The sequence below is a fragment of the Myotis brandtii genome, unplaced genomic scaffold, assembly GCF_000412655.1.
Source record: "Myotis brandtii unplaced genomic scaffold, ASM41265v1 scaffold675, whole genome shotgun sequence".
NCBI lineage: Eukaryota > Metazoa > Chordata > Mammalia > Chiroptera > Vespertilionidae > Myotis > Myotis brandtii.
In genome coordinates, this window is record NW_005370635.1 from 285445 (window position 1) to 308407 (window position 22963).

A 22963-nucleotide genomic window follows, 5' to 3' on the forward strand; every position below is an offset into this window, starting at 1 on the left:
GGCAAGTACCTGAAAGCACATGGACATTTATTCCTACAGAAATTCCACAGTTCCAATATGTATCTGCTGAGACTTAGGTAATTTATTTTCTAAACACAAATAGATAAAGAAAATGAATAATAAATTATCAACATATTGTTTTCAAAGGTTTTCTTCTTCCCATCTTTTCACTTGCACTTCAATTGTGAGAGTATATTTTTTCTTTGCTTACTAGTCCTCAGTGCTCTTGCTGGTGGTTATGGGAGTGTCTTAACCGTACCCAGGATGTTTAATCAGGTGTTGTAAGATGCTTATTTCTGACATACTGAATAGGACCTTTTGTGTCTGGCTTCTTTCACTTAGCATGTTTCCAAGTTCATGAATGTTGTAATACTATGTATCAGTTCATTAATTTTCATAGCCACACAATATTCTATTGTATAGATACATGACATTTTATCTATCCATTCATTAGTTGATGGACTTTTGGTTCATTTCTACTTTTTGGTAACTATACTGTTATGAACATTCATGGATAAATTTTGTGTCAACATAATTTTAATTCTTTTGGGTATATACCTTGGAGTGAAAATGCTGTCACATGGTAGCTGTATATTTTACCTTTTGCGGAACTGCCAACCTGCATGTTCCAAGGCAATTGTACAGTTTTATAATCCCACCAACAGTGTAAGGTTCTCATCTTTTGACAAACTGCCAATACTTGTTACTTTTTTATTTTAGCCATCATAGTGGCTATAAAGTGATAACTCATGGTTTGTAGTTCCCTAATGGCTAACGATATTGAATCTTTTTATGTGCTTATTAGTCATTTGCATATTTTCTTTGGAAAAATATCCAAATGTTTTCATCATTTTTAAACTGGGCTTTTCATTGATGAGTTATGCATTCTTCACATATTTTGGATACAACTCCCTTATCAGGCATATGATTTACAAATATCTTCTCCCATTTTGTGGATGTCTTTTTACTTTGTGTCCTTTGATGCACAAAACACTTCAAATTTGATGAATTCAAATTTATCTTTTTCTTTTGTTGGTTGTAGGTTTTGGTGTTGTATTTAAGAAATCGACTAACCCAAGGCCACAAAGATTTACTCTGTTTTCTTCTAAGAATTATGCAGTGTTTGCCCTTTGATCCAGTGTGAGTTAATTTTTGTATACTGTGTAAGGTAGGTGTCCAACTTCATGCTTTTGCATGTGGATATTTAGTTGTCCCAACTCCATTTGTAGAACACTGCTCTTTCCCCATGAATACTGTACCCTTGTGAATGGAGTGCATCTTCTTACAATTATAACTATCTTCATCCATAATAACACATCTTACAATTCATGGCATGTCATGAAACAATAGCCCACATAAATGTGCATTTTCTTTTGGTGGAAGTGAAAAATCTGTCTCAACAATACTAAGATTCTTTAAATATCAACGTGATGGAAAAAATTACCATACATACATATATTTTCTTATGGAAGACATCAGTTTAAGGCCTGAAGGCTTACACATAATCCTTATGTCGTTAAATGTGAATGAAGATTTTCACAAAAGTAGCAATATAACTTTAATGGTCAGAAAGAAAATCCATTAATCCTACAAGCCAGGTTAAGATCTCCTAGAAGTTAGAGTTATTTGACAGAGATGTAATGTCACAAGAAATAGTAATATAAGCACCAATGAAGTTTTTTTTCCATAAGAAAATTAAGGGGGTTTTCAGTATCCAGATTTTAATATATCCGCACTGTGTGGAATATAAAACAATAATAAGCTTAAATACAAGAATCAAGTCTGCTTTTGTATTAGTTTCCTAGTGAATGTCCTGATGAACCCAGGATGGCCACAGAGTCTGAAGACAACCACTCAGAAACATACTGAGATCCGTTTAATAGTTTTTGAAGGTTTTTCCTGTAAAATGGCTTGTATTTCCACAGGTACAATAGTGAAGAAATAAATTTTTCAATTTGACATGAAATATAAAAGAAGTTTTACAAATATAGCCATAAAATTTAACTGCTCATAACACTATACATGGTAAATATGACCACCCCTTAACTAGACTATTTAATACAGGGAAGCAATCTGTCATCTCCACTAAAAAACAAAACAAAACAAAAACCCCAGCTTCCCTTTCATTGAGTTTATTTTGTTTAGAAAGTTAAATAGAACTGGAAAAATATTTGCTTTTCCCTATCTTCCTCTAGGGATTGTTCATGAGGGCTAAAATTTACTTGAGAGGATGTAAGTTTTATAAAAAAGAAATACTGAGAAGTCTTGTACTGCTTCAATCATTCTTACACTCTTTTCAAAAGACCCTAAAGTTTTCTCATTGGCCTTTGACTGGGTCATAAAGAAGCGATCACAGGGTGGCTCCATTTCCAGTACTAATGACGGACCTTCATACCTTCAGCCCATGGAGGCTGGACTGTGGGGATATAAGGTTGACCGGCAAGGGAACGGAGCTGGACCCGGCTTAAAATCAAAGTTCCGTGGTTTGTCTATCAGAAATTCCACTGTCACAAGGCAGGATCACTCGAATATAGCTCGGTGTTAGCCAGCATTAACAATGGTGTGATCATAACCTTTTCATGCAAGTCCAGAGCACAGAATGGCTTTTAAAAACAAAAGAAGTCGATCAAAATCATAGAACGGCAGGTGACAATTCTGTGACCTGTGTCACACTTAAATCAAGACAGGGGAAACGTTTCCCTTACACTCTCAAAAGTGCCCAAACAACAATACTGAGCTCCCACATCACAGGAGTTGGAGTTTTTCTATGTAAGCAAAAATAAAGCGTTGAAGCTTTATGAAGCACTCTCCTCAACTCTCCTGATACAGTATATGGAATAACTTAAAAACTATTTCCGTAATGATACTGGAAATAAATTCTACTACAATCATGTGTATGCCAGTTCCCGGCATATTTCTGCATCCAGATTCATTAGTCTCCTTAATGGAGCCCATCGTTTTTCCAATGGCTTTCTCCTTTCTCTAAACCCTAACCCTGAAATTCTATAACCAGTTATATCACGTGGCTTCCCTGAGGCACAAAGGTACCAAACTCTATAATTAACTATCGAGGAATGATAAATATGCTCTATTTATATTAAAAGATTTTAACTCTTTGGGGCCACAGTGGGAAAAACCCAGAAAGCTTAATACTCTGCAGTGTGAACTGTAGCCCTTTTTGCAAAAAGCATAACCAAATAAAGAAAATGTTAAGAGTTGCAGCATGCATGACCCGGCAGCACCGATTATTAATAAAAAAATTCCGGACTAGAAAAATATTGTGTTGTAACCCCATTCACTCTGAATTTTTTTTTTTTTTGGTAGTAAACAACTGAAAAAAAAAAATACCAATGGGAATACATCACTGGGGCCAAACTTCTGGAAACCTATTCACAAGAGGCATTTCGGTCAGGCCGAGATGGGGATAATTGGTCAGTAACTTCCTATGAATGCACATAGGGGAGTGAGACTCACCCTTCAATGTGGTGGCAAGCAAAACATAAAAACAGACGTGACCTCTGAGAGGTGACCTTTTCTGAACTAGATTACTCTACTTGGGTGATTAGAGTTCTTTATTCCTACAAACTGACACTCTCAACTCTGAGAAACAAATCTCATTAGCCAAGATCCTAAGAGGATCTGACTAAACGTGGCCAAGATGAACATGGTTTCCTTTTTGAAGACTTGCCCCCGCACTGTGGTGTCTTAGGCAGGTAGGAGGGACCTCACGTGGAGCTGCAAGGACAAGATGTAGCTAGCGCCTTCCAAGAGTTTGAAATTTATTCCCCAAATTTCAACTTCCATTTAGCTATCTGAGTTTGCTAAAAGTCAGAAACTTTTCAGGTTGGAAGATAATTTTGTTTTGAGGCACATGTTATATGCAGAACTACCAGACTCCTATATAGTTCTTGAAAATGGAAAATTGTATCAGAGCACAACTTTCTGGAAAAAAAAGTTTTTTTTGAGAGGTAAAATCCAGCCTTTCTGGATGCTAGACCATTTACCTTACAAGATACTTTTAGGGTATCAAGAGTCCTCAAACCACCTTCTAGCTCTATAGTAAGAAAAAGAGTGTGTGCTTCCTTTACCATTTTGTGAAGCCCAAAGAATCACAGATGGAAAGGACACACTCTATCAGTGAAAGCTGATCACTGGAGACTCTGGCTAAATTAAGAGGCATTTGATGTATTAGTTAGGCAACTCCATTGCTTTCTTTTCTGTCTGCAGGTAGAGTACGCTGCATAGAACAGGGGAAGCGATCAGTAAGAGGACTGTGGTTGGATTCTCACATCACTTAAAACCTACCCCCAAAAAACCACATCTCATCCTACACAATAGTCTCCATGGGAAAGTAAAGCTATTTTATAACAGAGGCTGAACTTCTTATATATTAAGTCAAATTAAGCAGCAGCAATCAGGAGTAATACAGCTTACCACTTTAAGGAAAAGGACATTCAAAAATGGGTCAGAACAATTGAAAATAGGCAAAATATTTGCCAGTAGGCAAAACAAGAAAAAACCAATTCAAGTACAGATATAGTATATTAGAACCATATAAATTAGAATCTTTACAAAGGTTAAAAAATGTAGTACGGATGTGCAGTGGTCAATTTAAGAGGATGTTAGCTTAAATAAATACTTGTTCCATGTGGCAGGGACCCACCATCTCAGCCAGCTCTGTCCTGTAGGATTTCCATTCTGGGAGCAGTGATGCTCCTGGTACCACACAGAACGGGCACCCACGGATTATTATTCCAAGTGAGAGGGAAAAAACAGAGAGGGTTGGAGGGGCTCATCTGAAATTTTGATTTAATTATTCCTCAGTAAACACTCATTTGCTCTCTTGAAATCAGGAATTTCAAATTATCTCTGCAGATGTACCACTTGGTGTTGTGTATATCTAATGATCACATTTAAATGTAGCTTGATTTGCAAACATTTTCAAAACTTCCAGGGCTCTGTAAGCTGCGAGGGAAGGTGACAGATGGCGGAGAGGGAGTAGATAAAAATGCCCGTGTCATTGTGACGTGTTGCTCTTAGGCTCACAGAATTTTGGCTTTCTTTAGGAAGAAAAAAAAAAAAACTTATGAAACCTCAACGAGTGGTTTTAAAAAGTAAAATCTCACTTTTAATCGCTCTTAAATCTTAAAACAATTCGGTAAGCAAATAAACTTGGTATTATAGTACCTAGGCCATGTTTACTGCTGCAATAATCACCCTCAGTGAATGGATTTTTAAAAGTTGCTACATTTTAATAAACTGAACAGTTCTGGCCATGCACGATGAGTATGGGGGCAAACTATATTAGAAATAACAAAAGGCAAAGTAAAAAGTTACGGAAAGTTCATTGTTTGAAATGCCAAGGTATTTGGTGATTGTGTGTATAAAATAATTAAATTCCACCAACGTTAAAAAGAAAACAGGACAACATATGAACATTCTCTCCCCCAAAAGTAAGAAAAATCAGAAAAAAGCCCCAGATTTCAAAACCACCACCTGTGCCTAAGGTCTCCTGATCTGGTCCGAGTCTAGCCTGTTGTATCAAGTATTTCCAGACATCGTACGTCTTCCAGGACACCTACACCCTGCAGCACGGACCGCGGCATATTATGAGCCAACAACTTTTGAATAAATTTTTTCATTTTTAAAATATGATTTAAAGTTTTATCCAAGGCTACAAAGGGAAAAAAAGACTTGCTTAAAAACTCAAGGTTGAAATAAATGCATGGCGCTTCGGTTCAATCATTACAGAGATCATGTGGTTCACCAGGCCGATTTCAAGGACGATGCAGCAAGTCACACACCACTGGCCTCCAACTCCCTCCCCCTCCTCCCAGCCTCGGGCCCCTCCCTTAACAAACACTATAAAAAGGTAAAATCGAGAGTTAGTGGCAAAAATCTTCACAGTAACTTGTTAATAAAGTCGTAGATGGCTGCCAAGGGCATCAGTCGACTGGACCCTGGAAAATTAATTTGATGCAGTTCTGCTCCCCGGCCAGCTGCGTGGCGCAGAAGGGGCAGGCGGCGTGGAACGCGTGGGTGCCGTGCGGCAGCGGGATCTGAGCCCAGTACTTGGCAGACTTCTCCGAGCACACGTGTCCGCACGGGGTGAAGGCGTGCGTCGGCGGTCCCGCGTCCACGTAAAACCCGGCCTCACAGCCGAGCCACAGAGGCACGTAGGGGCCCACAGTCCTGCACATGGGGCACTCCCGCTCGTTGGCCTCCGTGTCGCTGCGGTGGCCCCAGTTGTGGTAGCCGTGCACGTGGCCGCAGCTGAGGTAGGCCCAGGGCTGCTTCTCCTCCACCACCTCCTTCCTGCTGATGCTGGGGAAGGCCAGGGTGTTGAGCCCCACGGGGCACTGCGGCCGCGCCGCGTTGATCTCCTGCCGCAGGGCCTCGATGTGCTTCTGGGTGGGCGCGTGGAAGAGGCCGTCGGCGGTCCGCCAGAGCAGGGTGGCCCCGCACAGGTCGATGAGGGAGCCGTCCTGCAGCACGTTGGTCTCACTTTCCACCTAGAGCAAGTGGACAGACAGGCCTTTAAAAAAGACAATCCGGCAAATCGCTGACATTCTCTCGTTTCAAAATACACACGCCATCTTTGAAGTCAGCACGGGGAGTCAGTTTATCGCGCTAAAGACAGGACGGGGGAGTAACTTACTCTCCCTGAGCCTCAGTTTCCTCTCTTAAACGCTAGACACACTACACATGCCGATCGCAAAGCCCTAGACACAACCTGCGTAGCTGGAGGTGTCCCGTTAATGTGGCGGTAATTTCAGTGAGCACAAATCTCCTTAGATTTTTACTTTTCCTCCGTAAGTCAACAGCACAGTTACCCTCTGATCTCATCAGGGGCCGGAGATGTCCACCCGGTCCATCCAGGGATGACCACACGCATTTTGCCTCAGCCGATCAGAGATCCCGAGGGGGCCTGCCATCATGACTGCAGTGTCCACGCGGCTCCGGTGACTCCTGGCTTCCAACAACCCACCTTCTACCCTGCACTCCTGAGGCCCGGAGCATAAGCGGTCAGTGGGAGCCTTCACTCTGGGAGGACGGCTGGAGGCGGGGCTAAGCATCGAGGTGCTCACAAGACTGATGAACAGCTGACAAGCACAGTTGGTCAGCAGGAATCTGACGGCTGCCTCAGCCGGGGCATGTGCTCTAAGGCCCGGGGTGCAAGACCAATACAACCTCACCCCCACCCGGAAGAGCCTTGTTCCTTAGTAGTGGGAGCCACACAGGCTCCAGCTAAAGGTCAGTTAGGTGTTGCAAGTGCTATGTGAGGCCACATCACAGCAGTCCCAATGGGGACTCTGCGGGGCTCTGAATCTAGGCTCTGTCACTCTCTAGTTCTGTGACCTTGAGTCCCAGTGTGTCAGTTTCCTCTTCTGTAGAATGCAGGTGAGGGGATTGTGAGGGTTAAAAAGTCATTGCAAGTAAAGTGCTTGGAACAATGTCTGGCATGCAGTGAGCACTGTGTAAATGTTTGCTCCCGTTACTCTGATGATGGCAAAGTCAGAAATGGTTTTTAAAGCGTTTTCCTTGAACAGAGATTTGAAAAAGATGTAGTTAGGAGTCAGCAGGTGGGAGAGGAGGCACACCAGGAGGAGGCAGGAGAAGGCCAAACACCATGTGCATTGCGGGAACAAGGGGTTCAACAAGGTTCAACAGGCAGTTGAACATGGCTGGATGGGGCACAGGGCGTTGGGAGGCAGGACAGGAGTTCCAGGGTGGAGAGGTCGGTTGGCCTCAGTGCCCAAAGGGTGTCCCTGGGCAGTTTCAGGAAGTTATAAAACAACGATTTGCCTTTCCAAAAGGTCCCTTCCAGAAGTGGAGGCCGAACTGATGGGTGCAACTGGAAGTGGAAACAGTGGGAGCTCTCTCTCCAGGCAAAGAGGGTGGGTGCAGCTCAGCAAAGAGAGTTTCGGTGGCACAGATGTTAAATGTGGAGGAACTGGACTCACAGCCCTCAGCTCCGATTCAGGAAGAAAGGCTTCACCGTCTATAGAGAACAGGGCTTTCCAGGGACAGATGATCTAGAGCAGCGGTTCTCAACCTGTGGGTCGCGACCCCTTTGGGGGTTGAATGACCCTTTCACAGGGGTCGCCTAAGACCATCGGAAAACACATATATAATTACATATTGTTTTTGTGATTAATCACTATGCTTTATGTTCAATTTATAACAATGAAAATACATCCTGCATATTAGATATTTACATTATGATTCATAACAGTAGCAAAATTACAGTTATGAAGTAGCAATGAAAATAATTTTATGGTTGGGGGTCACCACAACATGAGGAACTGTATTAAAGGGTCGTGGCATTAGGAAGGTTGAGAACCACTGATCTAGAAGAAATGGCAGATTTGGGGGGAAAGATAGTAAGGTCAGTTTTGGGTGTGTAGTTTTGGGTTGTGCAAAGTGTCTATAATGTAATGCATAGAAGGCCGGTGTGGCTCAGAGAAGCACATCTGGGATTTATCATCATCTAGGTGAAGCCCTGGAGTGGACGAGACTACCCACCAGGGTCCCTGGGAGGGCAGGAGGCCAAGGACAGAGCCAGGGTACCCCCCACTAAGGCTGGGGTGCAGGAAACGAACCATGTAAGGAGAAGAGAGGATGGGGAAGATCAGAAATTTTGTCATTCTCTGGCTTAAAGGACTGTGCTGGCTCTCCACTGCCATCAGGATGAAGCCCAAACTTCTAACCTTCACAATATGGCCACTCGACTTCAGCTGCTGCAGCTCGCAGTGAAGCAGGGCTGCCTGTGATGAGTGCACGCAGTTCAAGTCTATGGATGCATTGAGCTGGATTGCCCACAGGCATGCGCACGAGAGCTCTCTGAGTAGCACTCTCCATCACACCCAACCCCATGTCTATCCCTCGCTTGGGGAACTCCCACTCATCATTCAGGTCTCGCTGGGAGGTCGCTGATTCAGAATGCAGCCTGTGGCCTGCCTTCGGAACCATAGTGGCTGCCCACACAGTGGCCTGTTTTCTTCCTATCTGTACTCTCTTATGTGCTACCTCTATCTATGAACAAAATGTGTAGCTTTTCTCTAGAATACAGTGTGGGGGGCAGAATGGGGAAGATACCACTGTGCAGAGGCAAAGGTTTGGATTTTATTTTTTAAACTAGAGACCCAGTGCACGAAATTCGTGCACGGGTAGGGTCCCTAAGCCTGGCCAGCGATCAGGGCTGATTGGGGCCTTCCTTCCCCCAGTTGCCGGTGGGGCCTTCCTTCGTTCCGTGCTGCTGCCCCCTGGTCAGCGCACATCATAGTAAGCAGTCAAACTCCTAGTTGGTCGAACTCCCGAGGGGACAATTTGCATATTAGCTTTTTATTATATAGGATTCTACAAAAGGGGGACAAGGAGAAGGCACAAGAAATAGACAGGGTTGTGGAAGTGAGAGATAGTTAAAACCTACAGGCCCTGAAATATCAGATGGCTAAACTTAGAAAACAGAATTGAAAGCCCTATCCTCCACCTGTAGCAAGTGACAACCTTTTAAAGCCTGGTTTCCTCATCTGTAAATAGTAACAATACTGACCTCCTAGGGCTGCTCTGAGTGATGCCTGAGAGAGAATTAACACAGAGCACTTGGTACAGCCTATGCGTAGTAACACTATGGTTATTTTTTATTTTTAATCTTTGCATCCACGAGGACGGAGGACGTGCTTAGATAGAGGAGGGGAAAGAGAGAGAGAGATATACATGTGAGAGAGAAACATGGATCAGCTGCCTTCCATACATGCCCTCACCAGGGGTTGAACGCACAACCCAGATATGTGCCCTGAGTGGGAATTGAACCTGCAACCTTTCAGTGCACAGGATAAAGCTCAACTGACTCAGCCACTGTGGCTGGGCAACAATATGGTTATTTTTATAATTTCACCTAGAATTAGGTAAGCAAATCAACTTAAGTGAATTTACCTAATTTTACAGAAAGCCAATATAGTGTAATCAATACTTGAGTCTACTAGAGCGGTATTATAAATGTTACCATGTTATCATTAACTAGGTAAATGAGTAAGACAGAATTCACAGTTCATTCGCCTATTTATTTACTCAGGGGTTTAAGCTCCTGAAAAAATATTTCCCCCACACTTAATGAAAGTACCAAGGGCTCATCATGTGCTGTAATAATGAGCAACTGTGGTGACTTGTTAAAAACACGCTAGTATATTGATTCACATTAAACACTGAGTATGATGTTAATACAAAACTCTCTACCAGGAGGCAAAGACTGTTGTCATAACAAATATTCTGGACTTTTAGCTGACCACCTTAGTTCAATATTTCCATATTAAATTACAAATGCTATTTCAAGACACATAATTTCTATCAACTGCTACTGGTAACACGCATAGGACCAGAGTGTCACACATTGGAATGGAAGTGCAAAGGATCAGTAGGCTTTCTTCTCGGACAGACACAAATTGCTCTCCAAGTTCTCAAGTGGGGATCGCAGGAGGATGTCCCTTCATCCCCACAGTGTCACCCAAAAGTCCAAGACCAGACTGACAGAAACTGGAAACCTTTACTGTTGGCTGGGTCAGTGATATACTACCAGACAGTACAGCACAGCTTTACGTAGGTCTCAGGGTCACTTCCAGGGAAAACTAACATTAGTCTATATTAACATACTTTGGAGTTGTCTCTGGCACACTACAGCATGTAAGCTGGGTCACTACACAATTCCCAAAGTGGGCAAGACATGCATCCAGGGTGTGCCCTCTTGGACAAACAAGCCCTTTTGTGGATTGTTGTGGATTGCTACGAATGCTTTACATTTGCCCAGGAGGCAAATGCTCTGGTGTGACCATCTCAGATGAGAGCCAGATGTGACTCCTCACAAGACGGTACTGAGTGATGGCCAGGAGTCCAGACTCTCAATCAGGGGGACCCAAGTTTCAATCCAATCTATTGCCACCTTCTAACTCTGTGACATTGGGCAATATTTACTGTATTTTTCCGTGCATAAGACGCCCCCCACTTTTCCAACCCCAAATTAAGAAAGCAATATTTTAAACATTTTGCTGGTTTTCCTCTTAAGGCCCTCTTCTTTTTTGGCATTTAAGGAGTTGTTCTTCCTGTTTTCTCCACTGTCTGATCACACACTCAGTGGGAGGAGGTCCAAATTGTCTCTCTGCAGCTCTATTTCCATGCTCTTTTGCATAGCTGGTTACATTCAGTTTGAATTTTGCAAAGTAAGACAATCACTTACAGGTATTTATCTTTTCTTTTTTTCTTTTTTGACATCTTTATGGGCTCAGAATGCTCCAGTCTCTGTTGCATCTGCACACTCTCCACCTCCACCTCCAATTACAGCATCAGCTGACGTCACTAACAATAAGGCTCATGATTGGAGGAAGCCTGTTTGACAAGGTATAGGCAGCTACGCACCTGCAAGGCTCCCTCCTTGTCTGACTTCTGTGTATAAGACGCCCCTCGATTTTCAGTCTAACAATTTTAGAAAAAGCATCTTATACATGGAAAAATACAGTGACCTCTCTACTCCACACCTTCCTCACCCATAAAAGGGGGACAATTCCACTTCCCTGACAAGGCTGCTGTGAAGATTAAATTAGGAGCTAATGATGTCTCTGAAATGTTAATGCAGTGCCTGCACCCAGCAATCTTTTATTGACTTCTCACTGTTGCTGTTAGAATGAGTACTAACCAGGATGGCCAACATAGGTCAGTGTTGTGTAACACTATCTGGTGATCAGAGACAAAAAGTTATTTGGAAAAACTGCTGTCACATTTTCTTCCCTATTTGTAATCTCTTTAAAAGCGTTTAGACAAAGTTTATTGAATTTGCTTGGCCTCTCTTAAAAAACACTTCTCATATTTACTCAGCCATGATGCTCCAAGACTGGGTTTTACCGTCAAAGCAGTTGTACCTGTAGCTGAGTGATGGTATAAAAATAGAAAATTAAAAAAATTCCCTGATAATAAATAGCAAGGAGAGAAAAGCCAGGTTAGTAACCCCTCCCCCCCCCAAATCTTCGTTTTCCAGTTTAAAAATATTTGGTTATCATCTTTCTCTCTGAAAAATGCTGGATCATTCCTCTATTTTCCTATGTTTTTTCTATGGGAATTTTGAAGAAAGCATTTATTCTCTCTTGTTCTAGCTTCTAACTAACAATTAATTGAAAGTACTGAAGTGAAAAATTTATTGAGAACCTTTAGATGATTGGATAAGAAAGCTGTGATACATTTACACAATGGAATACTACCAGGCTATTAAAAAAAAAAAAGAAGAAGAAGAAGAAGAAATTCTTACCTTTTGCAACAGCATGGATGGACCTGGAAATGATTATGCTAAGTGAAGCAAGGCATTCAGAGAGAGACAAATGCCATACGATCTCATATGTGGACTCTAATCAACAAAATACTTAACAAACAAAATAGAAACAGAAGCATAGATACACAGAACAGACTGACATCTGTCAGAGAAAAGAGGGTTTGGGGCGCTGGGTGATAACAGGTGAAGGGATTAAACAAAACATATATATATATGTATAGGTAAAGCAAGGCATTCAGAGAGAGACAAATGCCATACGATCTCATATGTGGACTCTAATCAACAAAATACTTAACAAACAAAATAGAAACAGAAGCATAGATACACAGAACAGACTGACATCTGTCAGAGAAAAGAGGGTTTGGGGCGCTGGGTGATAACAGGTGAAGGGATTAAACAAAACATATATATATATGTATATATATGACACATAGACATGGACAACAGTGTGGGGCTAGCCAGAAGGGAAGGTGGGTGGGGGAGGTGGAAATGGGCAAAGGGGGGATAAATGGGGACAGAAAGAGACTTGACTTTGGGTGATCAGCGCACGAGGCAGTGTGAAGTTTTATTAAGTTTTACACTTGAAACCAATGTCACCAGAATAAATTCAATTTAAAAAACCTTATACGCTGTGCCTCATAGCTGTGGCAAGATCAGAAACCCAAAGCTTCTCCTTCAAGGTATTACAATCATTCTCCATAGAAGAAAGGGTTAAAGAACCAACTGCTTTAGGGCATTTGGGGTAAGTAATAATAGTTCTAGGAAAATATTAGCATGCCAAGTCAATGCACATATGACTTATTTCAAATAAAAAGCTATAACTACAATTCTGGTGAGTTATATAGGGAATTATGTATTAACTTCTTACTACAAACTCAAAAAAAGCTAATTATCTTTTAGTTCCAGAAGGTCTAGTAAATAATTCTGTAAATCAAAATTTTCACTAATTAGTCTTAGACTGTTTAAGTTTTTTTTCCAAGTTAGTAAAGTTTTACACTAAAAATAAGTTTATTCTTAGTGAATTTAAGTGGAATTTTGTGGTGAAGGGTATAATAAATGATTATGCTTTTAAGGTTGGATGGGGCTGCAGAATTCTCACCCTTGTGGGCCAGTGGTACCCAGCACGTGTACCTGTACAAAGCTGAATTTCGGGGAGGGAAACGACAGTCCTCGAGTTAGGTTTCTGTAGCCGGTTGCATTTTTTCATAGTGAAGTCTACTCACCAGCTTTCCCCTCTGCTGGGCTGACCTGGTTTCTCGCAAGGTGTACACATCTCCGCAGACGGAGATCTCGCGCCAGACCCCGGGCTGGGACTCCTCAGTGAAGCCCCCTCTGGGGTGCATCACCAGGACCCCATTTGTAGTGAGCCCGTCCATGTGGCCATCGGGGTTTTTCCATTTTGCTGCCTTTTCCTGGAGAATAGAGAAAGCATGCTAAATGAAGGGATTCCAGAATCTCTTTAAAATATTGGGTAGGTGCGGAGGGGATGGAAGTGGTGAATTTTCGATTTAAAGCGAATCGGGATAAAATATCCAGTTAGCCCAACAATATGGAAGAAGTGGTAAAATGGATGAATAATTTCTCTCCAGAGACACATTATATTTATCTCAGGAGCTTAAAAACAAACAACCTGAAGCCTGGGCCTCTCCCTCACAGATTCTTTTTCACAACCCACCCTCCTCCCTCCAGGTGATTCCAGAATCTTCTGTTTATTTGTGCAGTGCTTTCATCTCATCATCTAAAGATGCGTTGTATGAACTCATTATCGGGGAAATGCGCAGAGGAAGGGAAAACATTTCTATTAAACATACAAAATTTCAACAAATGTGAAGCCAACAATTTGCGGCCACTATGTTTTCATATGAATCAGTGCAGAGGATGTGGGTGGAAGGCTCAGCAGCTTGTTGTAATGGCAGGACAGACACCTGGACACCTGTGCTGCAGGGATTTGGCTCCTCTCTCTTGAGGCGGATATTGCTCACATGACTTAGGGGAAAATCCTGAGTACAATAAGCCAGGTCTGATGATTCCAGCCCCTTGCTAATGGCTGGTTTAGGGGTGGGCATGTGGCGGATCTGGCCAATGGGAACTGACTGAGTCTTCTGGGAGGCTGCCTGGAAAAATTTCTAGTAAAAGAGACAAGAGACAAGGGATAAACTGCCTCTGCCGCCTCTTCTTCGGCCAGAAGCTGCCGTGCGCCGGGGTGTGTGGTAGTGCAGAAGCATCTCTCACCCATGGGAAGACCTCGCCCAGAAGCTAATGTGCCCAGAGGGAGAGGGCAAGACAGAAAGACACTGGTTCCTGGGATGTCACAGAACTGCTGAACCAAGCAACCCTGCAGTTGGCCTTGCTCGGCATTTCCTGTAATGTGGGACAATACAATTTTATTATGGTTTAGGCCATTTTGAGTGTTTTTATTTTCCCTACAAAAATATCCTGATTCAAAGAAGGAACTATATGGGCTGGCCGGTTTAGCTCAGTGGTTGAGCATCGACCTGTGAACCGGGAAGTCACGGTTTGATTCCCGGTCAGGCCATATGCCTGGTGCCCGGGTTGCAGGCTCAATCTCCAGTATGGGGCCTGCAGGAGGCAGCCAATCAATGATTCTCTCTCATCATTGATGTTTCTATCTTTCTCTCTCCCTTTCCCTTCCTCTCTGAAAACTGGATATTCACTAAAACTTTTGGATTTAATTTACATGAAACCCTATGAAGGCAGAAATTTTAATGTTTTGTTCTCTGTGATATCACATCTATAACCCAATATACAGCAAACACTCAATTTCTGAAAGAATGAATAATTGACATTTTCCTTTGAACTCTAATTATCTAGATTTGACCATTTATTTTCCCTATAAAATAAACCCCCTTAAAACTATCATAAATACATTATGCACAATGTTAAGAGATATACTTTAAAAATTAATTCCTATACATATTGTAATTATAGCAAGTAAAACAAGTAATGGCGATTATTTTCAGATTTTTAATAACAGCTTTTCAAACTGGCCATCTGAAAATTAAAATCTCAAAATTTAAGTAGAGGCATCACATAAAATACATTTTTTGGTCACAATTATATGTCATATATGATAATAATGGGTGCTTTTCTTTTTCTTTTTATATTTTTATTGATTTCAGAGAGAAAGGGAAAGACAGAGAGAGAAAGAGAAAGAGAGAGAGAGAGAGAGGAAGGGAAAGAAAGAGAGAGAGAGAGAGAGAGAAAGAAACATCAATGATGACAGAGAATCATTGATCGCTGCCTCCTACAAGCCCCACACTGGGGATTGAGCCCACAACCTGGGCATGTGCCCTGACTGGGAATCAAACCATGACCTCCTGGTTCACAGGTCAATGCTCAACCACTGAGCAACACTGGCCAGACAGTGGGTGCTTTTCTTGAAACAAGGTACTTAATAGTACTTACTCCAAGAAATATGTTTTTGGAAGAGTCGAATCCGGCTGCGAATATCCGTGCTGTATAAGGCTCATTCCTGTCACAGACAATCCTGCAGGCAAACCTGGATATGGTGCTTTGTGTGATCTGGGCTTCGTCACTGTTCTGACCGCCGGAAACTGTGTCTGTGACGACGAAGTCGATGGGGCTCTCGGTTGATCTGCCCACCTGAGTAAATAAAAGCACTCATAACTCACTTGAAAAATATGTCATCATATTTTGCTCAAATGGAGTGAGAGTTCAGGATCCCTTTAACATTCCTTATCTCTGCTCTGAAGGTCAGAATTTAAGGGAAAAGAAGAGCCCTAACCCAGACCTAAGATCAAAAACCTGTTACCGCCCTAACCGGTTTGGCTCAGTGGATAGAGCATCGGCCTGTGGACTCAAGGGTCCCAGGTTCGATTCAGGTCAAGGGCATGTACCTTGGTTGCGGGCACATCCCCAGTAGGGGGTGTGCAGAAGGCAGCTGATCGATGTTTCTAACTCTCTATCCCTCTCCCTTCCTCTCTGTAAAAAAATCAATAAAATATATTAAAAAAAACACACACAAAAAAACAACAACAACCTGTTACCATTCCTCAGTGTAAGGAGGATGTAAAGGGCTATTCAAGTCAGCCGAAGTTTGGATGCAGTCAAATGAAAGATTTAAAAAGCTGGTCTTAATATTTCAATTCGGGATTTTAAAAAAATTCTCTTCGGAAAGTCTAAAAAGTTGCCAATAATATTATATTGGCTTTCTTTCCTTGGTTAAGTTTAAATGCTGCCAAAAAGCATATATTTCATTGGCCAGATCTTACAGTTCTAATAAAGCTTTTCATATTCAATAAATCCAAATAAGACAGGAATTGTTCTGTCCTGTGAACAGAAGTATTTGTTTACAAATAAGGAAATCTCAAGACAAAATAGTAAAATGTTTATGTAATGATTTTCTATGGATCTCCACTGGAAAACGGTGATGATATATATGCCAAAGAGACTTCTTAACTTAAAATCACTTATATGTAAGTGAATAATTTCTTGCTAAACATATTAATGTTCTAACAATAGTGACTTTGATTCAGAAGCTGCCAACGGGAGGAACACAGATGTGTACATGTAAGATCCGCAAAAGGCAATTTCCCAGGAATCTTTATCTGGATCTCAAAATTCTACCTAAAATATAAGCAATGTAATACACTTTTTATCCAAATGCATAAAAGGGAAGGTATTAATATATATTGCATAATTTAGCTCTGCTTGCTTCCTGGAACAATACTAAATTTCTTTTGTAAGTCTCACATATATATTCACATGCATAGACTATCGCAAACCAACCAACAATAGACATCTCTTTTCTCCTGTATTTTTTTTTACAAACCTTAATTTCTTGTCCTAATGAAATGTGCCTGGAATAAACTAAACCACTGGGCTCACGGAAATTCATCAACTTAACTAGATACATATTGCCTGAATGTATGCATTTCAAGTTTAGAAAACCTGTAACTTGTTTAAAAATGCAACATAAAATGTAAATTAGAGGTATTACAAAATCATATCATCATACAATTCATCTTTTTGAAGTGGCAGACTCTCCTCTCTGCTAGATTCATTTAAAAGCTGGGCGTGTAACTCAGAAGTTCTGATTCAGACCACTCTAATTTTTTTAAAGTCCCTTTTAAGTCTATTTTCTTAGCTACTTTCAAGTATGTAATCAGCATTATTAGCTACTTTCAAGGATATAATCAGCATTATTAACTATAATCACCATGTGGTATATTAAATCCCCAGAACTTATTCATCTTACATCTGGAAGTTTATACTGTTTGACCAACATCTCTACCAAACCCCTCCCCCACCCTCAGCCCCTGGAAACTACCATTCTAGACTGTTTCTATGATTTTTATTTTTTTAAAGATTATACATATAAGTGATATTATATAGTTTTTGTCTTTCTGTGTCTGACTTATTTCACTTTAAAAGACTTTTATTCAATTAAAGAAGTAAAAAATACTTATACAAAATATTTCACAAATATTGGAAAGCATAAAGGAGAAAATAAAGGCTACTCCAAACTCAGAAACAAACCCATCCTGAACCTCTATTCCAATGAAGCTTAGAAAATGTGAAAAGTTCTAAAATTGCCTGGTCACCACACAAAACCAGAGTTCTCATAACAACACAGTCTCTGACCTTATTTGTCACCTCCATGCCTTTTTAAGTTGTTGTAAGTTCAAAGCTAAAACCACGCTCTAGTAGAATGTCACACAACTGCTCCTTGTCTACAGCGATTATTCTCTTCAAGAAAGGCCATTCTGATCTCATCCCAAGGTATTAAATTAATGTCTTGATGAATTAACTGAAATTGACTGTAATACATGACATTTTATTCCAGCTGGAACATACTGCTAGGATCAATTATTTCAAGTCATGATACTTATCTGACTGGTCATATAAGATTTGTTTATCAATTCGCTTCCACTTAAAACTAACCTGCAGAGCGCGAGTATAATCTTACTAGAGGCCTGATGCACGAAATTGGTGCAAGAGTAGGTCTTCCTTCCCCCACAGCTGCCAGCACCGGCTTCCTTCCTTCTGGCACCTGGGACCCGGGCTTCCCTTGCAGCCCCGACTTCGTCCAGAAGTACATCTGGTCTAATTAGCATATTATGCTTTTATTATTATATATACCGTAGAACACAAACTTCAGGGGGCTTTTGCCAGGAAAAAAATTGAGCCACTTTCCTACTGAAAACTCACCCACTGTGGAAAAACTAGGTCCTGTTCTTTCTTTTGTTTACTGGATCAACTTTACATTATTTCATGTAGACAAGCCAAGATATTCATATAGTGCTGATATTCATACAGTAGCCACATGGAGAACTTTAATCCTTACTACTGATACAGACACAGCATCGTTCAGCACTTTACATTTTAATATACCTAGAAGAGTTTGGGTTTGCTTGATTGTCAGTCGAAGTCAGTACAGGTAAGATAGTACGGGAGCATCTGAAAGGGCCTCCCTCACATTTCCCCGACCAACCCTTCCCACATCCCTGCACCTGTAATGTTATCTGGCTTCCCTCCTAAGACAAGAATGACATATTGCCACTGCTATTCAGGACCCATCTCTCCACGGATGCATGAGATCCCAATGTTCTCCGCCTCCTAAGGATTTTGCTCCCAATATTTGCTCCTGCCACCCTTCCCTCTCTCCTGCATCATCAATTTCTCTCTGGAGACTGGATCATGCCAGCTATCAAACACACCCTGGAGCTTCTCAATCTGTGCCTCCTTGGAGGAAAGAACAAGTTTTTTTGTTTTGTAAATTTCAACTTGCCACTGATACCTTATAAAAATACAATAACATGAGTATTGGAAAAATGATCACCCATTCCGATGCTTCAGGAATACCAAACTGCTTAACAGCTTCCAATTTCCTACTCATCTCACTCAGTGTTCCCTCGGTTCTCAAACAGCTCCATCTTGAACAATTCGGTTCTTGACCAAGTTTTTCATAAAAAAATGTCTTGGTTGACCAAAACCTTCAGTTTTCCACCTGACAACCCTTTCATGCTGATACCTCAGCATGATAAAAAGCATCTCTCAGGCAACAAACAAAGGAGAGAATGCTTTTGTTGCTGGCCCATATACAAAATATACTATTAGCACAATTAAAACATAAAGAGGCCATCAAGAGTGCTAATGTTGCTAAGGATGTGAAAATGCTCATGAAACAACAACAACAGGCAATTGAATAGGTAGAAAAACTGCTGTTGACTGGATCAAGGAAAAGCAGTTAGCTGGTGGTAGCATTTCTGAGGCAGTGATATATGAAAAATATGTTTAAAGCTAGTAGTGGGTAGTTTGATAAATTTAAGAAGTGTTTATAAATTAAACAGTAAATTAGACATGTAGTGTATATAAGAAAGATTAAAACTGAATCATTTGGGGGTCTGGAACAGATTAATTCAATTTACATAATTTCTAATGGGAAAAAATGATTCGGTTTTCAAACACATCGCTTCTCAAACAGCCTTCAGGAACAAATTAAGTTCGAGAAACGAGGTGCCAGTTACTGTTAACAGACTTTTGCTGCTCTGCCCAGGAGTTTGAGTAGCACTGTTCTTGTCTCTCGTCTTTAAAAAACACTTTCCTTTGCCTGCAGGCAACCCTCAAACTATTACCTCATTTCTGATTCATTTAACAGCAATACTTCTTGAAAAACCCCTCACTAGTTACTGCTTCCATTTCTTTACTCATTCCCTTAACATCTCTCCTCAACCCACTGCAACTGAGCTTCTCTCCCAAGGCTCTTGTGGAGGTTTCCAGGGCTTATAGTCAGCCAGCATATGCTGACACATTTGTACCTGGCATTCAAATAATGAAACCCCTCTAGGCTAGTTGGTAAATAGCTCCCTTTCCTTCTCTTTTTGTTCTCTCCCTGGGTAATCTAATCAAATCCCAGCTATTAGCCACAAAGCCCTGATCTCTCCCCCGAGCTTCAGACTAGCACACCCAGTGCACACACTTGGATGTCTAATAAGCATATCAAATGTAACATGTTCCAAACAGAACCTAGGTCCCCCTTAGACCTTGGATTCCCTATGTCAATGATTGGCATCCAATTTGCTCAAGCTAAAAATCAATAACCAAGAATTATCCTTGGTTCCTTCATCGACACCCATGTTTAATCTTGTTGAAATCCTGTCCACACTACCTCCAAAACACATTTTTCCTCACCTTTGTTCCAATTACCACCAGCTCTTACTTGGATTGCATTACCTTAGCTTCCAAACTGGTTTTCCAGTTTCACACTGGCCTCCTACATTCTCCTCTACAGAAAGTAGCTGGAGCTATCTTTTAAACACATAAATCAGATTATAACTCTCTCTTACTTAAAATCCTCCAATAGCTTCTCCCAAACTCCTAGAATAAAACCCAAGTTCTTTACTTGGCCTAAAGGCCCTACCTCTCCCCGCCTCTGCCTACCTTTCCAAGGTCATCTCAGGTCATTTCCCTCCTCCTTCACTCTGCTCCTACCCTGAGGCCTTGGCCTTCTGCCTGAATGCCTGCTTGTTTGTGGTCTATTTGCCTCCTCTAGAATGTAGGCTCCATGAGAGGTAGCCATAGTGGTCTATGTTTAGGAACTAGGTGAGTTTCTGACACACAGTAGGCACTCATGAAATGAAACTGTGAATGGAGGATTATGACAGTGAGCTTGAGCACTGTGAAATAAACACACTCACACCTTTTAAGAAATAACTATTGAAAAAATAGTGTTATTCTTAAACATTTTCCTCAACTATATAGATGCTAATGTTACCATCTAAAACTACTAAGATATTTAGTAGAATGAGAAAAAAATATTGGGAATATTATCAAATAAAATGGCATGAAGAGTAAAACCACTTAATATTTTGTCTGAATTTGATAAATCTTACTTTTGAGTTCAAACTAGCACTTAAATAACTATGTCTATACCTATGACTATGACTATGATGATGGCTCTATCTACCCATAATTGTTTAGTCATTTTATAAAATAGCTAACACATTAACATGATTCAAGAAATAAAAAAGTATGAAATACCTCCCTGTATATCACCTGCCTATCCCTCTTCCCCAAAGGCAACTGCTTTACTTATTGCATATAACCATTATTTAAACATTTAATAATACTTATTTAATATTTAATGATTAATATGCTATTTACAATTTAATATATTTAATATTATTTACTTTACTAACATTCGACATTAATCTTAACTGAATATAATGCTATCAATGACACAATAAAAATATATTTAATAGTATTAATATTTAATTCTTTAAATATGTTTGGAACTCTTTCTGTGACTGCTTATTCTGTTTTATAGTCTTGGAGGCCCCGACTATATCCCCAAATTCACGGAACTGGTCCCCTATTAAAGTATATTTAGGTTGTTTGTAATCTTTTGTTAGTAAACCATGCGTCAAGCAGAAACTTGATAAAAATATCATTTTGTAAGTGTGCAGGGGTATCTCTGAGGTAAATCTCTAGGAAGAAAAGAGCTTTAGAAGAAGAGCTGAGTCTAAGAGTATAAACATTTTGTATTTTTCATAGGTATTTCCAAATCACCATCCCATAGAGATCATACCAATTTATAGCATGTAGAAGCCTGCCTCCCACATCTTTGACAAAACCTTTTGGATTTTTGCCAGTCTGATAAATTGAGCATATTTTCTTATTTGCAAGAGTTATTTTAATCCTTTTTGATGTATCTATGATACTTTTTTTTGACATTTGTTTCAACATCATTTAATAATTTAACTCTCCATATATAAATGCAAACCCTCATGGTTTCCAATTTGTGTTTGCTTTATTTGTTTTTTAAATTAGCCTTGATTTTAATTTTCTGTTGTTTTAAAGTACCAAATCTTAGATATAGTAATTCTCTTTTTAAACTAATGATAATTTTTTCCCCCTTTATTACTTCCTTCCTCCTACTTTCTTTTGATGTATTTCTGGATATTCTAATATATATCACTAGAACTATTCCTGAACCTCTACTTTCTTAGTGTCATTTTTTTAAACAGAACTTTTTGAGATAAATGTTCACTTCCCTGGCCCTTTGATCCTCTCTGCTTCTCTTCTTCCCTCCCTTGCTTCCTCCCTTCCAAATAATAAAAGCACTTAAGTTTTTACATTTCTTTTGAGTATGCTGTCAGTCATATCAAATGAGTTTTGCTATATAATGTTCCCAGTTGTTTTTTAAAAAGGCCTAAAATTGTATTTTTGATGTCACCTTTCATTCAAGTGTTATTTAGGAAGTATTTTAAACATGTTGACTTTTAAAAGTAGCTGGCTATAAAAATTTTATTCTTATTAAAGTCTATTTTTATTACATTGAGATTTGAGAATGTAGCCTTTATACTTCCTTCTGCAGTTTTAGAATTAAGTTTTCTTAGTCTCTCAAAAACCAAATAGGAATAATCCTCACCTCTTTCCCCTTGGGTATCACTAAAAGCTAATGTGCTAGAAGGTCTGATCACATATCAAAATATAGAACTGAAGGAATAATGTCCTAAAATTTCCAGTATAAAGAAACATGTTACCTGAAACATATCCGTATCTTTATCGTGTGTATATTCGACCACCACAGTCTGATTCCTTGACAGAGTGTATGATATACTGTGTTGACCTTTGCAGCTGATGGCCTAATAATGAAATAGA

At 40.3% G+C, this 22963-nt stretch overlaps 1 protein-coding gene across 1 annotated transcript in view; it reads right to left on the reverse strand.

Annotated features, from left to right (window-relative positions):
• Nucleotides 1-1545: 1545 nt before the first annotated feature.
• PELI2 (pellino E3 ubiquitin protein ligase family member 2) overlaps nucleotides 1546-22963 on the reverse strand; it is a 123978-nt gene continuing 102560 nt past the window's right edge. Inside the window, exons 4-7 of the mRNA XM_014529265.1 lie at nucleotides 22846-22947; nucleotides 15743-15940; nucleotides 13540-13728; nucleotides 1546-6512 (exon numbers count right to left, since the gene is read on the reverse strand). Coding sequence (XP_014384751.1) covers nucleotides 5946-6512; nucleotides 13540-13728; nucleotides 15743-15940; nucleotides 22846-22947 — 1056 coding nt within the window. The 3' untranslated portion in view covers nucleotides 1546-5945. The remainder of the gene's footprint in view (nucleotides 6513-13539; nucleotides 13729-15742; nucleotides 15941-22845; nucleotides 22948-22963) is intronic.